Raw genomic sequence first — 24,349 nt, forward strand, 5'->3', positions numbered from 1 at the left:
TTTTATTCTCCAAACAATCCACTGAGGTAAGGAATATCCCATTTAAGAGATGAGGTACTAAGGCACAGAATGTTTAAGTAACTTGTCCAAGGTCACACAGGAAGTAATTTGTGAATCCAAACATTTCACTATCTGGTCCCAGATCATTATCCTAGCTACCAATAAGGTAATGCCATGAACACGCTTTGCAAACAGTAATATGTGCAAATGTAAGGTTGTACTAATTAAGGGCACAGGCTTTGGAGTCGGACCTAGTGTCAAGTCTCAGCTCTGCTAAGTTTACTAGCTGTGTGAACGTGGGTGAATCACTGAACTTCTTTAGCTTCAATTTTGTGTTCTATAAAATAGAAATAATGAAGTAACAGTTCTTATTTCAGAGGACTGCTGGTAAGAGTAGGGGCATAATGCATGCAAAGGGTTAGCAGAGGGCTTGGCATACAACAAGCACACCACAAATGTTCATTATTATTAGCTATTACTAAGAATTCTCTTTACTTTCACAAACTCTCATCTAGTACTGGTGTTATTTTCTAAAATAAGCAAAATCCACCAATACTGATGAAATGAAGACCCAGCGTCTCAAAGTATATGATAGTACAATTCTGCGACGGAAAAGGCCACTCCTTTAGTGTCGTTATCAAACATTTATTTAAAGTGCCTGTGTATACATCAAGGAGTGCTAGGCACTATACAAAATTATCAAGACACAGTCCCTGACCTCAAAAATATACAGTCAAGCAAATTAATTCTGCTAAGTGGGCACAAACAGCAAAACTCCAACTTTGGGCATTTCCCCGCGAGATGCACCTGTGGTCTTCTATTAAGTTCTCCTCTCCTTGTCGTGTGGCAGTGGTGGAAAGATGTAGAGAAGGAAGCTTTAAAGTAATAAACCTGCCAAATCCAGTGTCCAGCAATAAAGATTAAGGAAGAAAATGAGCCGTTTTCCACCCTCTCACCCTCCTCCCAAAACATGTTTTTAGTTATGTTGGTACTAATGATCTCTGCTAATTAACCAGGAGAGAAAACAAGGTAAGACAAGAGCTGGAAGCTCAGAACAGAAGTCAGAAGAAAAGGTTACAGAAACAAATTGTAAAAGAGACGAAGAATGGATTCAGAAAGTTAGGAACGCCAAAAGTTAATGGAAATTTGTTTTATCCTGCATTCTACCATGTGCCTAATACTTCAGAAAACACAGAAGATCCTTACTCCTTTTAAATCCCAAGGTTTCCTCGAGAGGAGGGAAAAACTAGCAGAGTACAGAATTCTAACAGCACAGCCAACATGATGGTTGACATACATTATAGCTAGGCTTCAGATCAACTGAGAGTCATGGCTAAACCATAATCCTCACAGCCTATGAGTTCCTTAAGAAAAGTAACTTCCGCAAGTCAAACTAAGGCCTTGTGCTAGAGGAAACCTGGAGGCCAAATTTCTTACATTTTTAGAAGTGTGTCTCTCTTACTTTCAATGGCCATGCTCTCTGAAAAGATCTTTTGCAACTTCACAACAGGAACTGGTATCTACTGGGCCTTTCGCCATACCTACGTGCCATAATACCTATGGGGAAATTCCTGTTTATCCCAAAGCCTTACGTCATCGCAAAACCAAAAAGCTCCCCACTACTGCCTCCACAGGCTCTTTAAAGCATCTGAGAGGAACAGCCTATTAACCACAAAGCAATATAACATTTTCCTAAAAATGTGAAGGTATTTTTCGACAATAAAAGCAATCTGTCAACCAAAAAACTTGCACATATACACAAAACTAGGCTAAATATTAAGGATGTGTAATTTGCGCATTCTTCAAAGGTTCTCTTTTTAAAGCAATGAGTAAAGAGGAAAAAAGAGGTTATGAACCAAAAAAGTTGTTGTTGTGTACTCAAGCCCTTGTGTATGTTCTAATGAACACCTATCCAATGTTAGCCATATCTCATCCAGTTCTCACTTATACTGTCTAAACTTATGAAGTTGAAGTGCAAGCAATACTTATTGTTTCTCCTCTTTCATCACATTTAAGAGTGGAAAGTCTATTAGATAAGGTGAATTCCATAAAAAACTCTGACAAGATCAAACAGCAGTAAAGGTGGATATAATCTATAACCACAGATACGTCTTAATATAAATAAGCAACTTCTGATGGCTCTTTATCTGATTAACTACCCTCCTTACAACAACAAAAAGGCATGTAAATATTTGTTTACGTAGCCTACATGCAGAAAAGATTCTGGCACAAATTTCTTAGGCCTCAAAAACCTTAGCCTCTGAGATGAAAGAGCTCAAGAACCAAAATAAAACCAAGAAGATGAAGACCAGAAAGGAATAGGAAGAACAAATAATTTCTAATCATTTACCTTCCTAAACTGGTCCCAGTGTAATGCCACTGCTTCTAACTCTTGTCTTCTGTGATTAATTAATTTGGCTATTATGAAAAAATATTCCTAATTCCTACAGCCACTTCTAATATAGGCAAGTCCTGACACAGTGCTATTTTTTTTCTATACGACCCAGATGAAATCTTTTGACAATCTCTGGAACCCTCATTTCCTCCTCCTAAATTCCTGCTCTGTGGCCCTAGAATTATTACAGGGGAAATACGCTTTGAACAGCCCCATGGAAAAACGTGAGTGGGGTAAGGGAATTTCAGCCATTGGGCTCCCCTCCTCCATGAGCAGACCAGTTTTCTTTCTTTCCCACAATATTTAACAAGTAAAGCAGAGAGGAAAAGGCTGACGTACACGAGAGGATGCAGCAAAGAGCTCCCCCAAATATCTAAGGAATCCTCCTATCTTTTCATTGGTTATAGGTACTTAAGACTGGAAAATTTCTTTGGAATATGTCTTGTGTGTAGGAATGCATAAAAGATAACACCTTGCAAAAGTCAAACACAGAGGTTTAATAATGTGCAACTGATGAAGACGGTTTATAAATGGAATACCACCTACACATTTAGTTCCCTAAATATATTACACTATTAATCTTTAAAGTTAGACCTATAAGTACAAGTTTTCCATATGAGGAAAAGTAAATCTGCTTTTAAATTAAAGAGAAATTATTACTGTAATTCTTAAAAATAAAACTATCAGAATATAATTCAAGTGTAGCTGCTCATAGTCACTGAATAACTTTAAATTTGACAATAAAACATTTAAGTTTCAACCAATGCACCTTTGTTGAAGCACATTTAGCTGAAATAATTTCGAGTCTGGTTTATTTCCATCACATATAAGTACATTTTTCCAACAAGAGCATGTACATTCAATATAGAACATTTCCAGCAACAGTTACAGTCCTTCTAATTTCCTTTCACAGTATATTTTAGTGCAAAGCACTAGGAAGGGTAAATGTTTTTCTACCTATAGAAGCTTTTTACTATGACCTTGTGGATCTTCAACATTTTAAAATTTTATACAAAAAGTATATAAGATGGACAGAGTCCTTCCTAAATACAGGTATGAACCTACATAAAAACATGGTATATTTTCTGCTGTACCTTTTAAAATTATAATTTGACACAAATTACTAAAAATAAAATATTCCCTAAAAAGTACAAAATATTAATACACAAAAACCTGCCCAAAATTTCATAAAGATAAATGGACTTGTTTTTCCTAAAATCTTGATTACAAAAATGGACAAGAATTCATTATTCTCCAAGTTTTACAGTAGGAATCAAATATTATCTAAAGTGGTCATTTAAAATTTATTCTGGGAGGGGAAAAAAAAATCAAGTTTCTACTCCATCTTTTTTTAGCAATATTTAAGGAAATACACTAGTATCATAAGAAGTGGTTGTGCATGGATTGTCTGCATCTATAAAACATTAAGTAAGTTATTTATTACCTTCATATTAACATTAGCAAATGTGTGGTCTTTTTTTAAAAAAAAAAGAAACTGGAAAAATTAAGTTGCATCTATCATTAAAGTGCTTGTGTATAAAATTTAAAGGAAAATAGGGGAATGTTTAATTTTCACCAAAAGCTCAGATGTTAACAAATGAAAAATGTAATGATCCACGCATGAAAATGAACTGGAACTTTCTTGTATCATCTTCTCTAGAATGAAACTTTCAAACACTTAAGTGCTGGAGAATAAGTTAGGAATAAATGGATATGAAAATAATCACAAATATTTAGTAAGCTAAATATTCATAATGTGTTGAGACTAATTTGCCTTTTGCTCTTATCATAGACTAACTAGAAAATATATCTATCTGTACAATCAAGATGAAAATTTTGCCAAATAAAGTGGAACAAAGCTAAAATCCCTATGATAGAAAGCCTGTGTCAATTAAAAATCACCAGTGGTGATATTTTCTTCAGGTTGTTGATTGCTTTACTCGACAAACTGTTCAGAAAACAGAATTTGCGGTATTTTTGTTAGAAATGGTAGGCCAAATGCACAAGGTCAAGGGTAGTTAGCTGATGGACTGTGATGACGGTATGTTTAATGTCACAGCTACTTGAAAGTGCTGGAAGAGGCAGGGAGGGCCTGAGAGACAAGTGGTCAGATGGTTATTAATTTAGTCAGAAAACAGCAGTTACAGTTGAATATTTATGAAAATGGTTTTCTCTTTTTCCTCATAGTACCATTTGAAGACGTTTAGTGGTTCTAACACCAATTTAAAGTCTTTCCACAAAAATGAACTCCAAACCTTTTCGTACATCACTTGAAGTTATCTGAGGAGAAATGGGAATAAATGAACACTTTTGAGTTTACCAATAAAACCTTGTTTTTAAAATTATACAACAATAAACGACTTCTAACGGATGATTTCATCTTAAGTTTTCCGCACAAAGAAAAGTTTGTGATTATCAAACCACATTTAACCTACTCAGCACTCAAACTAAGTACTCTGCTTTAGAATCTGAATCCAAAGCTAATTTAATACTCATTTAGATACACTAAATGTCTTAATACAAGGGACAAGTATTAAAGGTAAACTTTAAAAATATATATAAACTTGTAAAAACAAGTATAAGAATCTATTCTTTATTTTATATCATATTTTTTAAATCTACATTTGTTCCAAAACCTTCTAAAAAATATTTTTCTTTCTTCCCTGTAGGGATTATACTTTTCTTGCAACAACAACCACAAAGAAGTCCTACTTAATAATACTAGCAATGCTAAAATGATCACCAAAGTTCATTTAAACAAAAAAGGAAAAAAATATGAGGATTTGGGGCCTAAATAATCTTTTTCATAGATCAAAACTAAAAAACAGTAACTAACACATACTCCCAAGGAGAAAGAAAAAAAACAATCCCAACTTTTGTTTACCAAGTATCCCCCTCTGCCTAGAAGCACTATGTTAAACGTAAATAATAATGCTAATCATTCTAATTTGAGTTTTTGTTTTTTTTTTCCCTGAGGCAGCACTTTATTTAGCCATCACAGATTTTTACAATAATTACAGTGCCTCAAAAGAGTTCTTCTATAATTATCGCCTTCACAAATTTATTCTAATATATTTAACCTTCCTACAACGCATTAATTAGTAGACTAAGTTGCTGAATCAAATTAAACCTGTGCAAAGTTAGTTAAACAGATTTCTACTGTAAACATAAGCCAATGTAAATATATATATTTTACAATATTAAGAGGAAAGCACTGACCCTGTGCCATCTACCTATAACTATATTGCATTGTCCTATGGAAGATAAGTTCAGAAGTTAACTTTTGTTCCCAAGCCACTGGAATAAAGGTCACTGAAGAGGTAAATGCAATATGCACATTACTCTTGCAGTTCCCACTGCCATTAAGATATATGGAAGCAAACATGTATTAAAATGGAACCAGCTATAAATTATGGTCAAATGATTTTTTTTTTTTTAAGTTCGATGGGGGGGGAAAGCAAAACTCTGTAACTGTTCCTCACCAGACAAGAGCCTTAGATCTTGTACTTCGGCCTTTGGTTTTGTTTCCTTCGGGTGAATTGGAAGCATTTGCCTTATGAGTTTTCTTATGATGTTCAAGGTAAGTCTTTTTGGCAAATGCCTTTCCACATTTATTGCATCTGTGAAGAGAAAAGTTCTTTGTGACTTTGACTTCAATACCAACGTCAGCTACTTCATACTTTTTACTAGGAGAGTTAGAAGTGCCATCATGTTTTGAATCACTATGTTTTGCTTCGTCCCTCGAAGGGCCTCTTTTTGCCACTTTATTTAGAACAAAATCAATGGGCTTTTTTATAGCTCTGATCTCTAAACTGGCTGTTATCTTCCCAAGGTAGCGGGAAGACTTTTTATGAACCACAGTTATATGTCGTATCACATCACGCTTCCGACGAGTTTCATAAGTGCAAAGAGGACACTTGTAGAATTTAACATAAATGTTATTTCCATCTGTGTGCAACTCGATGTGTTTAGTCAAATTCTGTTTGGAAGTAAACTGACGTTTACAAAGTTTACAGTAAAGTTGCTTAAAGTCGAAGCCAGCTGAAAGTTTTGGTTTCCTGGTTTTTTGCTGGCCACCTGCAGCAGGCGGACTAGTTGATTTAGGGCTTTCAGAGTCTTGCTTAACTTTATTTTTCTGTGCTGCCGGTGTGTTCTTTTTTTCATTTGAATGATTTGTTCCCTTTAATTCATTCTGTGGAGAATGGGTAATGGAAGGGGGTGAAGATTCTACAGAATCTGCTGGTTCAACTTTAACTTTTATTTCTGTACTGTTGGCAGTATTATTAGGGCCTTTCTCTCTTTTAGAGTTTGTTCCAGAAAGAGTTATCTTGTGTACAATTTGCATATGTCTTTTAAGCATTATTTGCGAACTATATTTCCTCTTGCAAAGGAGGCATTTGCACGCAGTTAAATTGTATTCAGCCTTTGAAGACGACTTTTGTTTTCGAGTCTTAAAAGATTTTTTAGGAGAAACTGAATCCAGGAACAAAGGCTGCCCAGGCTTTGTTGCTATATCAGGAGTAATTGAATCCCTCCTTAGTCCTCTATGAACTTCATCAAAATGCCTCCTTACATTCGCTTTTGTAGCAAATGATTTACAGCACACTGGACAACTCCTACTTAATGGAACTAGAACATTCTTACTGCGTCCTTTAGAGGACTGGTTTGGATGCTTTCGTGTTTCAATGTACTTTTTTAGTTCTTCCATCTTTTTCTTGTGTACTTTTCGAATGTGACGACGAACACCTCGTCTGGAATTGAATTCTTTTCTACAAAGACAACATATCAACTGGTGACCAAAATCAGAACTGTCAGAAGTTTCCAAGTCAGCCTGTGATTCCTGAGGTTGTTCATCAGGTGTAGCTACAACTTCATCTGCAACTATCTCAACAGGAGGGGGCTCTATAGCTTCCACCTCTGTATCTGGAACTGGTACTGTTTTAGACTGTTCAGTGCTAATTTCCTGCATTTGAACCTCTGTTTGCTCAGGAGTACTGCTTGACTCTGTAACTTCAGTGGGATTATCAGTCCTTGAAATATACTGAAACACTGCATTTTGATTAGTTTCTATGGGTTCTAGCTTAATAATATATTCTCGCTTGTCCACACTTGGATATATGGCTTCTAGGAGATCGTTTATGGCTTGGCTTTGTTTATCATTTACATCAGGAAGGTCTGTTAAGGAAAAAACAACATTTTAATCTGAAATAATTAGCCTGCTCCAGCCCACTAATATTTTAAAATATATTATGAACCTCTACCTTAAAGTTTATTACTGGTTCATATTTATTTTTATAACAGCATTACCTATTTTTTAGTATTTTATGAAGATAAAAATACTGGTAACTAAACTAAAATTTGTTTTAATTAAAATTCTCATCATAGTATGCAAACGTTAAGAAACAGATGCAATCTGAAGAGCTACTTTCATTTCTAAGTGCTCTTAATATAAAATAAAAAGTACAAAGGTGTCCTGAACAATAAAAATAATAATTTGTATTTTTAGTCTAAAAGTTTTAAACCAGCAAAGGCAACCCCAAGTTCTCATAACCCAGAATATATGAAACATCATGAAGAATGTTACTACCTCAGTGAAAATTATTTGGGGGGGGGGGATGGACACATAACAACATTCCTATTAATTTTATCCATAATAAATAACTTAGCCTAATTGTGTGAGGACAATTTGAACACCTTAGATAATGAAAGAGCATAAAAAGTTTAAAAGAAAGATTTGTAAGAGAATATATAAATATCAGTGGAATGGTGTACAGACATTATTTGCTAAACTCAGTTCTATACATGCCTTCTTAACATGACACAATTCTATTAAAACAAATGATTAAGGTATAACTTAATTTATTCCAAAAATAGAGCTAGTTTTATTTACCTATGCAATAATCACACCCTCTATAGACAAACAAATATTCCCACTGTAACACAATTGTCTAACACCAGGTATGTTTGTGCATACAACTCTGAAATCTAGCTACAAATAAAAAAGCACCAAATCTGATAGAAATGAATCGTTATAGTTCTTATAGTCTACTAACCTTTCTTTTTCTAAAATGGATAAAGGTAGTATCTCTAAAAAGCACAGCACTTTCACAGAAGTATTTCTAGAGTGAGTATTGCTAAGTGCACAATAACCCAGCAACCTACTTATCTATTTCCTTTATAAGACAATTCTATAACTAAAAGATAACAAAGAATAACTACTAGAAAATAAACTAATTTTCCAGTAATATTTTAATTAAAAAGTTGGATCTGAAACTAATCTCTACAGACTGCCTTTAAATTTTTAACTCAATGATAAAACTAAGTATAGCAAGATTAAACTGCAGTAGGAAAAGCTTCCAGACAAATACAAATTTTTTGTTTCATCTATAATCTATAATATACTTTAAACCACTTTCACACTAATAATTAAAGCAGTATTTTTGATATTTGGGGTTTGCATTTCCTCCTCATCCCAAAAAAGTTAAGTTGAAAAAAGTACAAAATCCACACAATGCAACTATGGTATCAAACTAAGTTCTATATTTTGTAAGTCCACAAAGAGTTAAATTCCTGGACAAGAAACAATGAATGTAACCTACTAGTTATTAAAATATTCAAACAAATTGCTATTTTTAATCAATTCTTAGGATCTCTGAAGCAAGAAGATAATATTATTATATATACTGCTACTTAAACATATATATACAATAAGTACACTTAATTCAGCAAACACTTGAGTCAACAAAGATTTTATTGACCTACAACCTGCTTTCATCATATAAGCTATTTTGGATCTCAAGTTAGCCTGTGACACAATTAAATTTCTGATATAATGACTGATCTAAATAAATTTCACTGAGAACAAAACATCTTCGAATCAAGAAAGATCCAGAAAACAGAAGAAAGATTAATAAAGATTTAATGCTCTCCACCATTCCCAAGAAATCACTCATTTATTCATTCTTTGCTTGTATTTCCAACCTTCTCATTTACTTAAAGAGAATCTAAGTAAATAACCGTTCTGTTAACAGGCTGTTAAAGCAGAGGAAAAATACCAAGAAATTGCCCCTTCAAGACAGCATTAAATATTTTAAACCTACAAATATCCTGAATATAAAGTGTATAGCCCATATAAACAATCAAAACCAATACGTAATATTTTAAATAAATACACTCTTAAGTCTAACCTCTACATGATATCCTTAGGAAAACATAAGTACAAAGCACTGATATAAAAGTACTTATGTAGGAAACTAAACGTAACATTGAGTCAAGTATTTATTCTCCATCATTAAATTACCTATAACTAGCTATTGATACAATTTTAATGCAAATATATAACTGTAGCGTAAGAATACTTAATTGCAATATACATTACTGAATATATGAATAAAACTTACTGTCATCCATCTGGAGACTTGGTGGGCAGTAGAATTTTTTATGGGTAATTAAATTTGGTAATCCTCTGAAGAGACTGCGGCATAATTTACATTCAAAAATAGTGTCCACATCTTTTAATAAAATATGCTTAAGTTGTTTAGTTCCTGAGGGAAAAAAGAAAATGCAAAAGAAAACTTTAACATGCACCTTTAAACTGTGAAACCACTGCTGACAATTCAAAAGCGCAGTTACTCTTTGAAAACAAAATCTAGGCATTGCCAACTTCTGTCACAGTACATTTAAAACTAAGCACTAAGCTAAATCCTACTATTATTTGGTTGTTAGGCCAGCTAAAACTGATGCCCTTGTTCTGCCAATCAATTCTTAGGGTATTCCAAGGTAGTGGTTCCGAAATCTGGATGATCACCACAATGACCTAAGAATAAAGACATACATGATACACCCCTGGAGATTCTTATTCAACAGATCTAGAGTGAGAAAGAAAAATCAAATGTTCCTCCACCATTCCCCACCAAATTTTTTGGCTGATTCGTCCAGTTCTTGTCTGCATGAGGAAGGGAACATGGAGTTTTACAAAACATTCCTTAATGGAGGATTCCTTAAAGAAGGTCCAAACTGTATCACAATATTGCCTGTGACTGTTCTTTTTAAATTCAGCTCAAATTACTTCAGGTTCTGGGCCAACATGGGATTATGGCCACTTAGTGTGATGACAGAGAATCCTTGTCCATATGAGAGGTAATTCTGAATTTTGCTTAGCCTCTTGATACCACTATTACTCAGTTTTTCTCCCTCAAGATACTTAACCCAATTGCAATCAATATTGATATAATTATTAGTTTAATGCCTATCTCCTCCACTAGATTACAAACTCCAGAGCAGCTGAGACAAAGCCTGTTTTATCTAAAACTACAGTGTTCAGCTCTAGCAATGCTCTAAGTATTTGCTGAAGAAATGATCGGTCAGACTTGGGAACCACTGATCCTAGGGAATCTAAGCATCAGGACAGAAAATCAAAAGGCAGAGGCAAAAAACAAATGGCAGTAAGCATCCAATCTTTAAAATAAAAACATCCACCAGGAATAATACACAAATGGAAGGTGTTTTGTCACCACTTCCTAGGTCTCTGCCTCAGGTAAGTCGACGAAATTGATCTGCAATGCTTTACTAACTAATGTGCCTTTAGTTTCCTCAAGTATAAAAATGATAGTAATACTGACTTAAAGAGGAAAAACCCAGCATGCCCTAAAAAAAACCGTTTAAGACTCTCTAGGTACAAAGTGTTCCATCATTCAACAAACATTTATTGACTATTAAGCTCCGGGACTACTAAGTGAGTATAAACAACAGCAGTATTATAATTAATATTATAAAGTCTATAAAAGTTAAATATTTCTGATTCAATCTTTTAAAACCTGTTAACACTTAATTTTTAAAGTATTATTTCATCATCATTTTGAAGATAGGTCTGTAGTCAAAATTCTACTGGAAACAGACTGACTACCGGATTACTAGAACTTCAAGTCTTTAGAGATTCCAATTCTGATAGTATGCAGTTGTGTAACATTAAGGGGTTAAATAATCTTTGCACTTTGACTTATCCACCTTGTAAAACAAAACAAAGCAAACTAGACCTATCTTGAAGAATTACAAAGGAAAACATGAACCTAAATCCCAAGAAAATTAAATTACGTACCTGAAAAAAAACTATTTTAAAATTTAAATATAAATTATTCTATTGGGGGGAAAACATATAATGAAATAATTTCTACCATTTCCCATCTAAATCTATGTTTACTCCACTAAACGTATTACCCCAAAGTCGCATAACAGAAATTTAAAAAGATTCACAGAATACCATGTGTTATCTTTATATGAAAGTAAATTCACTTGTGTGTGTATATATATATGTATTCCATTTTACATTACAAATTGTCTTAGCAAAAAGTTGCTAATCCATTTAGCTCACAGTTAGCCTCATAAATGATAGACAAACTATGAGAGGTAGACTGATGACAGAAACGCTTTGGATAAACCTCTCAGGCTGATCTACACATAGTTCTCTGGGAGTGTCGTTGAGAATCAAAGAAAACACAGGAAACTTATGTATACTTTAATTAAAAGACTTAATAAACCCATACTAATAAAGAGTCAACTCTGTCTTTAAAGACAGTCAAAAAAAACTGAAGAACTCAGAAATAATCTGAACTAGGTTTAACTTAAGAATTTAATTCAACTAAAAGTTTAAAAAGAAAGTACATAGTGGCAAATTTAAAGCATAAAATAATCTGTAAACAACATGAGTTTATACATAAGAAACATTTAATTGTAAAAATATAAGACTGCACCCTTCGGGTTCTGTCAATCATAAAAAAAAAAAAAATTCAATTTCTTATTCAGTCTTACAGAGTTATATTCAGTAAGAAGCGTATCTTTGATCCCAAAAAGCATCCAAAAATAAAAGCATCTGGCTCTAAACTTGACTAATCACTCTTATCGATTAGTAATCTCCTCCCCACCCCACACACAGTTACTGTTGAACCAGTCATACCAAATTTTTCTCAGTTCCGCAAATATACTAAATGTGCATGAGTTTGAAAACGCTCGCTCTCGTGTGCTCTATCACACACACTCATTCACTCTCACTTTTCAGGCCTTCACCTATGCTGTTCTCTGTCTATAACATTCTTCCCCCTCCCTGGTTTGGCTCACTTCTAGTAATACTTCAGATCCCAAGTTAAAAGTCACTTCTCCAGGACCTCTTCTCTGACGTCCCTTGTTTTTTGTTAAGAACTCTTCATCTATATTCCCATGGTACCCTATACTTCTCCTATACTAGTTTATCCCACTATCTTGTAATTAGTTACTTCTCTGTATCCCCATTAAACTGGAAGCTCTAAGTGGACAGAAAAGATATCTCTGATGCTCACCACCACATTCCCTCTCAGGCCTCAGGACATATTGGGAGAGCCTTCTCTACGTACGAGAACCTTCTCTACAAATAAGATGTTTTAATCCACGTGAAACTAACTGGGGAGTCAGAAAATGGACCTTAACCATTTTCTAATTCTACTTACATATTTTACAAATAGGAAAAAAAAAAGTATGTCCCATTCCATAAACACAGACAATTAAAGTTTTCCCTAAGTTAGTGCCAGTCACCGTTTAAGGTTTTGTTATGTTTTTCTCATGGGGACATAATAGCTTTATTCAAAATTAGCCAACTGATTGCTCTGCTCACTAACAATTACTCACATCCACCCAATTGTGCCTCTAAACAACAAACTTTCTGTCACCTGAGGCAGCAACAGAGTTGGTCACTGGATAGCAACATAAAGTTCCTCTCCATATCTCTTGATGCTGAGAAACGGAGAGCCATGCTGCTTTACTCCCAATTATTCGTTTTCCTACATTGATAATTCTTTTTCTTGCCTTAGGATATTAAATTATCTTAGAACCCACTTACTGCTTAAACAGATCATCAATCAGTATGTTTCAAAAACTCAGCCCTCCAAAGAGTAAGGCTTTGGTGCCTAAAGATTAATTAATGCGTATCTCAGATTCTCATACGTAATAGGTGCTCAATAAAAATTACTTAAAGATCATCAAGGATTTATCTTGTGCTATTCATTAGTAGTAAATACATTGTATGTACTGATGACAATGTTTGAAAGACTTTTTCAAAAGGAATCCAGTAGTCAATTTTACATTAGGTTGGATGACAGTTTATAACATGACATTAATATTAATTCTAACTCTTCTGTGCTAGACAAAGAGAGCCTTCATTTTTTCTTTAATACACTGACATTTTGGTCAATGACAATTTTAAGCTTTGCTAGTAATGATTTTTCAGTGGTACACTGCTTGCCTACTGTTGGCTCACACGTGAGTCAGTCTTCTTCAGGATGATTGTTTAACCACAATACCATCCCAATACAGACTGCAAGTGAATCTATATGATCCTTGTCAAATCTTTCTGAAGTTCAACACCAATATGAAGGAAATTTCTAAGCAAGTATTCCTTAATATAAATACACAAAGCAGTAAAAAGTTGGAAAATCTTAAAAAATTGAAATTTTTATCTGAAAACCACCATCTAGAAGGGCTGGTTAAAAAGTTACATTAATTATGGAGTCCTGCCACATATGCCAATAAATTTATAAACAGAATAAATTATTTTAGGCCAATGCCTACTTGGTGAATCTTTTATTTCAGTCTACAAACATTTATTGAGCACTTATTAAATACCAGGTACAGTACTATTCACTAGAGATATGAAAGTGACACACACAGTTTGTGCCCTTGAAAAATTCAGACTAATATAAATGGCTACTCTGCTACGAACACAGCCCAGGATGACATGCTTTGAAATTGAACGTTTAAGAAAAAATCGAACAAACAAATCTACATTTTACTTATTCATCCAAATAATACCTAATCCCATTTTAAATTTCCTATAATCACTATGTAACAACCAAAAGCAAACAAACCAACAGAAAAAACCCATTCTATAGTATGGGACTCTCAAATGGATTACAGATAAAGCATACTCCATCGTTGGCTTTTGCCTAAAGAGTCACAACTGAGGCACCATCATCATCATCCAATCAGAGCTTTCCCTAAACCGCAATTCAAGCTGCTTTTAGTTTAAAAAAAAAAAAAAGCTTCTAAAAAGTTAAAGCACCAAACCTAGATTTATGACACTGACAAGAGCAAATATTATACTTTTTCACTACTAAAAAGTTAAGTCACATTTTTCACTACTGTAAAAGAACACTTACAAGTTATTCCTTACTAACATTCAAAGAGATATAGTTCCTTGCATAATAGTAGTCTATTATAAAGGTAGAAGCTTTTTTTACCATACTATATTGAAAAATTATTTTGTAAAAATTAGCTTTTTATAATATATACTTTGTGAATTTAAAAGAAGAGGTCAATCTCACATTAAAGATCATATGAAGTGGTTATCCTTCTCTTTTCTACCATTTTTGCTTCTAAGGGCATTCCATAGCTCTTTTGCCTCTACAAGAAGACTAAGAGACTAAGAAAGACTACTAAGCTCAAATAAATAAATTTTAATAAATATCTAATGGCTGTATGCCTTTCTTTTATTATCTAAATTTTTATATTAATTTAGGGAGGGGAGGGAGGGAGGTCAGGGAGGAAGGAAGATAAACCACAAGTGTTAACATAAAGGAAGAACACTTAAGGCACTGAGTCACAGATGTGATCCTAGAAGGACTAACACAGCCAAAGCAAGGCTCCAGCAAAGGGTAGGACCCAGGCAGAAAAGTACAGGACGCCAGGGATTCAGATCAAACAGTAGGTCTCAAGTCTGAGCGGAGCATCTGCAGGTCAGGGCAAAACAGGCAGCCTTCAAAAAAATGAGGCATCTATTTATGGACTGATGTCAAACAATAGCTGAATCTACTGTTAATAAAGCAAAGGTGCATAACAGTGTGTAGAGTCTGCCACCATTTATATTGGGAAGAAAACGAGGGATAAATGCTTGTATACATATAGAAGGCCTCTGGAAGAAGACACACCAAGCATGTGGAAGGGTTGCCTGAGCAGAGGGGAGCTAGAGGACAGAATAGCAAAGAAACTTACTTTTCGCACTATACCCTTTAGTACTTTCTTTTTCTTTTTAACCACAGGTATGAATTACTTATTCCAAAGATAACAATCTATTCAAATTAATTTGTAAGTCAAATAGTCAGAAATAAAGAGGTCAAGAAGGATTTGCGACTTAAAGCCAAGAACACAGCCCCAAATAAAAGCTGAAGTGTGAAGCAAAGAGAATGGGTCAAAACTGGTCATGCCATCAGTACAAACACACATGGGGGGGACCCTGAACGAGTCAACTCCTTCCACAAACAGAGGCCTTTCATGAACTTTCAGATTGGGTAGGAATTAATACCAGATCATGGACATCCCAAGGTAGGTGAGGGAAGGTGAGTCACTTAAATAGTGATGATGCAGAAGCTGAAGCTAACTACCTCTACTTGAAGATAAAGGTAGATATCCTAACACATTTACTACTCAACCTGACTTATCCTCTGTAGGTTAATAAGAGTGAAAGCATGGACTGCAGAGTTCTATCTTCAAATATCTAACAAAGACATACAGCACCACCAGCACAGTTCTTGAAACGTAATGTACATGACCCAGTTGCAGTGGGAAGAGTCAGGAAAGAGATGAGTCATTGAAAGTGTGCTTGGAAGTAGAATTGGACATAAAGGAACCGACAGCCTCAGGGTTACAAGGGACCTTAGTCCCTAGGTCATATGTCCTAAACTTCTATCTTATCCTCCCTGAGGTTTCAGTTAACTGCGCTTGAATACACTTCAGGGCTAAAGGGCCTTAGTATCTTGAAAAAATTAAAATTTCTTAGTTATGAAACATTAACGTAGTAAAATAATTCTTTTTTTAATCCAAAATTGAACCACTCAGCATATTTCTGAATCAACTCTAATTTAAACTATTGGGTACTTAAAAAAAAAAAAAAAACAGCTGCAGTAGAGTCCATTCAGACTCATGGCAACCCATGTGCATCAGAGTAGAACTGTACTCTGTAGGGTGTTCAATGGCTGATTTTTCAGAAGCAGATTGCCAGGCCTTTCTTCCAAGGTGGCTGGGTGGACTCAAACCTCCAACCTTTCAGTTAGCAGCCAAACGCATTAACCATTTGTGCCACCCAGCGACTCCACTGGGTACTTAAAAAATTAAAATGATAGTTTTTTCAGAATTTGCCTAAATCAAAAATAACTCAGATGATAGATTTACTTGGAATATTTTTTAAATGAACATATTTCAAAAGATCATAAATAGCTTTGGAATTATACCACTTCAGATCAGCCATTCCACAGTCCCTCTTCTTTAATTTAGATAATAAAGAAACGGTAAACAGCGAAAACAGGTAAGACCACAGTGCAATAAGAAAACGGAACCCTGGTGACGTAGTGGTTAAAGCTCGTGTGCTAACCAAAAAGGTCGGCAGTTCGAATTCACCAGCCGCTCCTTGGAAACCCTATGAGGCAGTTCTACCTTGTTCTATAGGTTTGCTATGAGTTGGAACTGACTCAACCGTAACAGGTTTAACAAGAAAACAATGAACTCAATTTTTAAATAGTTACCTTCCAAGGTTAAAAAACACACATATTTTGGGGACAGGATCTTGCTGAAAAAGCATTTTTTATGAATTAGCATATTCTAACCTTCTTGATCAAATGATACTATATAATAAACTGAACCAGTATAAAATAAACTTACTAATTCCAAACTGTAAGTTTCAAAAAAGAACCCTATAGCAAGGCATATTACTAGATGTGAAAAGCTAGTACCCTCATTTCTATGGTATGCAAAAACAAAAAGAACTTGTATCTATTTTAAAAGTAGCTAAAACAAACTCTTACTACAGCATTCTTCTGCTATGCTAGAAATGTATTATATTTAAATATTGCCCCTAAGAAGTCTGACTTTAACTGCATCTATTGTGGGAGAATTTACCTTATTGTTATTTCTGTTAACCAAGGGCAATTACTACAAGTAAAAAACAAGCAACAACAAAAAACACGCTTAAGTAGGTTACATCACAATCCAACACAAGGACAGGCACATGATACACACCCAATACTTACTGGATTAAATATACATAAAAGTAATGCCATGAAGACTGTAGATGAAAAGTCTAAGAAACAGATCTTGAAAGTCAGAGGAAAAAAAAGCTTCTTAATATAGATTAAGGGACATGCTATTTCTTAGAATCCTAAAATAGAGCAAATACCATATATGCCATTCCCCTTTACGACTTAACACAAGCACCTCAAAATGTTTCTCATCAATACAATATAAATGAGTACATTTAAATTATCTTTTCCTTTGAACCTCAGAAATTGTTCATGAAGATAGAAAGCTTTAAAATATCAATGAGGTGTCTACCAGTCAAGTTTGTCCCTTGTTCACATTTGACTCAATAGCTTATAACGTCAGAGAAGCCAAATCTACAAGTGACAGACAAGTGGATCATAAGAATCACAGCAACCTACGATCTTACTGGTAACACAGGAGTTCTAACAGTTCTCAATCATTATATGTAGTAAGTAAGCAATGTCTATTTTAAAGCACTGGATTGTGACCGTACAAATATACTTATTATGTCCAATTCTTATAAGAACATAATGGAAAAAAAAGCTAAATAAATACATCTGAAGATATCAAGACAAGAGTAAGTTTTTTCTATCTTGTGCTCCATTAAAGATATTGAAACTCCAGAAACTCCAGAGTTAGGCAGCAAAACGTGAGTTATATAAAAAAATGATAAGGTAATTACTCTAGAACAAGTGACATCTCAGACATTCTGAGTAAATAATCTACTGAGCCAGAGTTTATAAAGACCCAGTATAATTTACTGTCTTTTGAGAGTTTATAAAAAACATGCCAAAAGATAACAAAAGACTTTAAAAGGGAAGAGGCAATTTACCACCAAATATACCGCATAATGTACTTCTTTAAACTATAGGGTCCCTGTGAGTCAGAACTGACTCACTGGCAACGGATTTCGTTTTTTGGTTTATGCTATATACATTTATTTTTAAATTAACATATATATAAAAAACACTGAAAAAGAATCTCTAGACCAAGGCAATATTTATCCATCCACTGTTTCAAAATATAACACTGAATGTATTCTATAAAGAAAACCAATGTAGACATTTTAAAAGTTTTTAAAAAGTGTTTCTAAGGACTTCTAGATAGTTTTTAAACTACTATGTGAAGATTCAAAAATATATTCTGAAACATTCGTACCTGATCGAAAGCACTCAATTATTTGCTGAATGCCAGATTTGGATGTCTGTAGTGGTTGCTGTAACAAAGGAGGATCTCCAGGTTCCAGGATATAAACTATATGGAAGACAAACACCCACCCCAAACCCCAAAAAACAGGGTTATTTAAATCATTTACTACTGAAGTAAAACAATGGTTTGCTAGCAATTACGTTAATGATAGTTATAGTTACACTTGTATAATACGCACCAGCATCTTTACAACGCAAAATGAAACAATGGGAGAAAATAAAACAATTAAAATGATTCTCAATTCAAGGTAAATTTAAGGCTACTTAAGACAAGAGCTGAGGTTCAAATGCAAAGGCCTTACACTACTTTAGTTTTATTTAGTACACATTCCTCACGTTTGCCTTTTTATTCCCCTTGAAGAGGAACCACTATATTTACTAAAATCCTAGGGCAATGGTGGCCCAGCGACACCTCATAAACCATTCCAAAACTCTGGACAATCTGGTGCAGCTCTCTGAGCAATTACGAACAAAACTCAAAAACCACTGAACAAACAAGTGGACAAGTGCACAATGATGGACGTAACAGAATGTTCACTGCAGCACTGTATTTAATTTAGAAAATTTTCAAACAATTTAAAAGTCTCTCAGTAGGGGCTAGACTAGATCGCAGCAAAAACAGGTTACAAAATGATATGATCCCATTTATATTAACACACATTTAGACAGACACAGAAAAACAGAAGTTTATTTGTATAAGTGTGTGTATGTATAGATGCTAATATAAACACAAAAAAGTCTGGAAGAATACCAACAAAACTTAACAGAGGTTCTATCAGGGTGATTTTTCAATTCTGCCTCACACTTCTGTACTATTCATCTTTTTATAAAAAGCAAAGACATTTCCATTTTAAAAATAAGAAAATTTCCTTCTCATTTGCAAAAGTCTATATCATCCCTACTTTCCAAAATCGTCAGATTAGTAGTATAAATATATCATAAACTGGATTATGGTAGTATGAAACAAAGTAACAAAAGGAAAACTGAGTTTTTCATTCAGTTATTAAATAAGGAGGGAAAGCCGTGGTGGAGGAAATCTGACTATTTTAAAATATGCTATAAAGTTCTGCTCATCAGATCCCAAACCACCTCTTTTGTGTGAGGAGATAAGGAGGGCTACTTCAGTAGTGCGTGTTGCTACTGCTTCAGAGCCTCGGCTTGAAGGGGCTAAAGCCTGCTGTGCATGTAAACAGACACAGCCTTGGATTCCCCCTTTATGCCTCAAGTCTTGTATTCAGGGGTACACAAACAGGAAGAACTATGTCTCAGGACCAATTTATTTTATTAAGCTAAAATTTCCCCATTTTAAGAGACACTTTAGGGATATTTTCAATGAATTAAGATCATACACACACACAACTCATCTTGAGAACATCTGTTACTGACGCTACCCTGCATCGATTAAGAACAGACTCTGGACCAGGACAGCCTGCATTTAAATGTCTTTTCTGCCATTCACTAGATGCGACTAAAGTACATCAAACTCTCTGATCTCTCTTTTCTCTTCTCTAAAATGGGGATAATAAAAGTACCCAGATCATAAAGTTGTGTGAAGATTACATGAGTTAATGCAGGTGAACTGCTTAAAACAACACCTAGGATATAGTAAGTGCTCAATAAACATTCTATCATCATCATCATCAACATGTATAAATTAACTGCTTCCCTAACACCAAAAACTGAAAAATCTTTGTCAAAATCTAAGAGAAGTAGAATTCAATCCTTTAGAGAAACAATAACAGAAGTTTGTAAACAGACTGATGATATTGCTTATTTGTGTTAGATAGATCTCTTTTTAGTATTTGTGCACTATAGCACTGACAACTGTTTATCAAAAAAAACCTACAAAAGAGAGGGAGAGAACCTACACAGTTGTAAGAACTAAAAACTTCAAGGTCTGGCTCTGTAAGTGGCAAGAATTCCAGAAAGGGAGAATTTAAAAAAAAAAAAAAAAGTAATAAGTAAGGGAGGGATATAATGATAAAATGGGGCCTTCTTGTTAGAGCCCTCTTCTCATTTAAGTACACGCTTCAGAAAACCTTCTACAGTACACCAACTTCCATTTCCACATGACAACACCTAATTTATAACCTAGAGCAAAACTGTGTTACTCATCACCCTCAGAACAATGGTACCACCAGAACACACATGTATCCTGAGACAACATTCAAAATAGCTTCAAGGTTAGCTTAGCTGTGCCCCACTGTAAAAAACAATTATATGCAAAGTTAGCTTAGCATGTAGCTCCCACTGTAAAAAGGGATTCTTTCTTCATTTGAAAATATACTCTTGCCTAGAAAACCATATATATATAAATATATATATGTATATATTTTTTTTTAAAAAGCTCCCCTCAGGACAGGAAAGCTGGTAATGGGGAACTAAGGTCGAGAAGGGGAGAGTACTGACATGTTGTGGAGTTGGCAGCCAATGTCACAAAACAGTATGTGTACTGTTTAATGAGAAGCTAGTTTGCTCTGTAAACCTTCATCTAAAGTACAATTTAAAATAAGTAAATAAAAGCTTCCCTCATATATTCTATCATCTCTCCCAAGTTCAGACCCATCTAAGTTACATTACCATTTAGAAAGAGGACAACACATTCCTATCAAAAAAACCCATACCATCAAACGTTAACATCTTTCCTTACATCCTTCCAAAAACACACTTCCCAGAATAAAATATTTACTTTTGTAAGAGTCTCTCCTTAAAACAAGCCCCTTAAAAGAGCCTTCTATTTATGAAAGTTAGAGGGTAGAGAAGGAAATTGTGGGGAAGGGGGAACAGAGATGAAAAGAGATTGTCCACGTATTGACAACTGATGAAGCTGTGTGATGGCTGCATCAGGTTCCTAATGGCATTCTCTACTTCTGAAGGTTTGAAAATTCCTACAATAAAAAACATTCTTAAAGCATAAGAAGAAGATACTTTAAATACACTGATAGGCTTATAACACCACCCTTAACTACAAGCTGTCCCATTCCATTAAGACCCAACACTCTCTTCAGGAATACACCACTCTCATCCAAGGAACCAATTACTGTCCATAATTCACAAGAGGACCACCTCTCATCAGAGTCCTTTAAAAGAATTCCTCAAATATCATTTCTTCTTCTTCCCTCCATCTGAGGGCACTTCTTTTTAAAACTATCATACCATAACATAATTCCTTTCAAGTCCTAGAAACATTCAAAACATGCCTTCCTCTGAAATAATGACAATTCTGTAAGTTAACAAAGTTCTAGCTCTCCACTGAATTAAGATAGGACTAAACCTTAGAAAGTGTTTAATTCTAGCTAAAAAAAAACAAAGAATAACTATTTTTGACCTGATAATCTGGAAAGAAAAAAAAAGAAAACTGCATGGAAAAAGTTTCTAGCAAAAAGAAGATGAAAATTTTAAATTAATGCAATTCATTTGATTTTTTGTTAATGGAGGAGAAAAAAGAAACAAAAAAGTTCCAATACACATTAAAAAGTTCTGGAAAACCTCTTTAAAAGGCATTCAAGTCCATAGAAAACTGTAGTCAATACCTGTTGCCTTCGAGTCAATGCCAACTCATAGAGACCCTACAGGACAGAGTAGAACTGCCCATAGGGTTTCCAAGAAGCAACTGGTAAACATGAACTGCCAACCTTTTGGTTAGCAGCCGTAGCTCTTAACCACTGTGCCACTACTAGAATATACTAACTAAGGTAAGGTCGCAGATTACCTTGGTTATTTGTTTGGTTATGTCTGTGTCTTCCCAGCCATAAGACCTGTGAAGGGAAGACTTTGCTTGTTCACCATTTATATCCCCACTGCCTTGGACCATGCCTGTCCAGCACCACTAAGTGCTCAATAATTTGTTAAAAAAACAATGAATAAATAAATGAACAAATCAACTTCTTCCTAAGTAAGATGATTTCATACACTAATTCAACTTACAGAAGTTGACTTGAATGAAATGTTCTCAGAAAAAAACCTGGAATAAAAGTTCAGCAGAACACAAGTATAAAAAGCATTCACATCTTTGTACTTCCAAGGTAGCACTTTGTACTTCAAAACTAGCAAACTCTGTTCAAAACTTGGTAAAACATAAATAAATATCTTCACTTCAAATACACAAAATACGCAGTGTGAAAGGGTTCCAAAAGTTAGATGGGGCGGAGGACAGCTGAAAAGAAACTAGATTCCATCCTTGGATTCCCTGAGTTGAGGTGAGATATTACTGATCTCAGCAAAGTGTGGTGGGACAGAGTCCTAATACAAATTGTATTCTCATATGTACCAAAGTCCTCTGAAAATGGAAGTTGTACCTCTTTACCACTGCCATTTTTTCCTATTAATCAAAAAATAACTTAAAATGAACTCTACTGTGATAATACCTAGTACACTAGTACAGTTAAAACAGTCCTACAAAAAGCAACCAAAAGTATAAAAAAACGCTAATAACTTTTAGGTCAAAATAAGTAAACACCTTCTTTTGAACTAGAATAGCCTTTATTTGTTTTAGTGACAGTATGTATTCAATGATTCTCTTTTAAGCTGTACCTTTAAATGTTTGTGACAAAGCACATCAAAGTTCTAAGTAGAAAAACTGTCAAAAGTTTATATAACACATTTCTCAAACTAAAATTTGCTAAATACTCTTTAAGACTCCTAAAAACAATTTTTTCACTTCATAAATTCTACTCAGAAAAAATGTCCCACTGAACAAAATACCCTTAAAATACTTAGGTATTCTATCTAAATAGAAGATTTTTTATTTTGCAGTACAATATGTTCTGTCCAACAAAATTTTAAAAAGGTTGCACTTAGCAAAACCTGACCCTCAAAACAAGTGAGGTTCAAAAAACTTTTTTTTAACCCCAACTACACTCGTTTTTAGGCATTAAGAGAGAGTTTCTGGATAAAAATGCATAAAAAACTTTTCCTGTTTTTAAGTTTTAATGAGACCATTTTCACGAACATAAATGCTAGTCTTCTATTTTTCTCTTTCTTAAAAGTTTTGAACATCCACAGAGCATGGGAGTATACTACTAACTGCAAGCTGCCTGGAAAGAAAAGGAAACAGGACTGAAAGATCTGATGGAAAAGATTTAAGGCGACACTTGCAGTCTTTTTTTTAAGGGATAGAGCAAAGGAAACCTCCTGTTTGTACAAGCTTTTAGCTTCATAACTGGTTTCATGCCAGGGAAAATTACAGCCTACTTCTTTAGGAATGACCTCTTGGTCAGGAGGAAAAGAAAGCTGGAAGGAAACAGAAGGTAGAGTGGCCCTGATGGAGAGCAAGGTAACTGCAGAAGCGGACGGGAGTACCTGGTTCACAGCATCCGTGATGATGGTGGTCAGTCTGACAGTATTTGTCCCTTAAAGGCATTTTCAGTGGGCGCGACCTACTTTGCTTTCACTGTAAGAAGCTCTTCATTGCGGCTCGGCTGTTGAAAGAAGCACACACCCGTCACTCGCCCTGAACTTCCTGGTGGGGCTCTGGCTGCATTTCCCAGACACGATTCCTTCACCCGTCCCCCGCGTTCCCCCCACGGACCCGCACCTCCCTCTTAGAAAACGCAAGGGAAGGCAACGCACTAAGCCTTCTCCAGCACACACTCCCGCACAGGTCCTTCCCTACCCGGAAACGCAGGCTCCGGCGCGCACGGCGAGGGCCCGGCGGGCGGCCACGGCCTGGCCGTCCTGGGCGGGCGAGCGC

At 34.9% G+C, this 24,349-nt stretch overlaps 1 protein-coding gene across 2 annotated transcripts; it reads right to left on the reverse strand.

The window, feature by feature from the left end:
* On the reverse strand, positions 1–24,145 carry ZNF800 (zinc finger protein 800). Of its 2 annotated transcripts, XM_004382623.2 has the most exons (5): positions 23,959–24,145; positions 18,608–18,703; positions 9,796–9,939; positions 5,878–7,570; positions 1–4,675 (listed from the first exon to the last, which is right to left on the reverse strand). In XM_004382623.2, coding segments are annotated over exons 1-5 (1,995 nt in total). In that variant the 5' UTR covers positions 24,020–24,145; the 3' UTR covers positions 1–4,674. The 2 variants fall into 2 exon arrangements, with proteins under 2 accessions (XP_004382680.1, XP_004382679.1); XM_004382622.3 differs by lacking the exon at positions 1–4,675 and having other exon boundaries at positions 5,874–7,570.
* Positions 24,146–24,349: the final 204 nt, after the last annotated feature.

Source organism: Trichechus manatus, unplaced genomic scaffold (genome assembly GCF_000243295.1).
Source record: "Trichechus manatus latirostris isolate Lorelei unplaced genomic scaffold, TriManLat1.0 scaffold00097, whole genome shotgun sequence".
Classification (NCBI taxonomy): Eukaryota; Metazoa; Chordata; class Mammalia; order Sirenia; family Trichechidae; genus Trichechus; species Trichechus manatus.

What these genes read in the sequence shown, in the direction of transcription:
- ZNF800 (XM_004382622.3), bottom strand. Translation starts at nt 24,019, where the DNA reads ATGCCTTTAAGGGACAAATACTGTCAGACTGACCACCATCATCACGGA. An exon ending in AATTGAGTGCTTTCGATCAG is followed by an intron (nt 9,940 to 18,607) that starts GTACGAATGTTT and finishes TTTTTCCCTCAG; the next exon opens with GAACTAAACAACTTAAGCAT. An exon ending in AAGTCTCCAGATGGATGACA is followed by an intron (nt 7,571 to 9,795) that starts GTAAGTTTTATT and finishes TTTCCTTAACAG; the next exon opens with ACCTTCCTGATGTAAATGAT.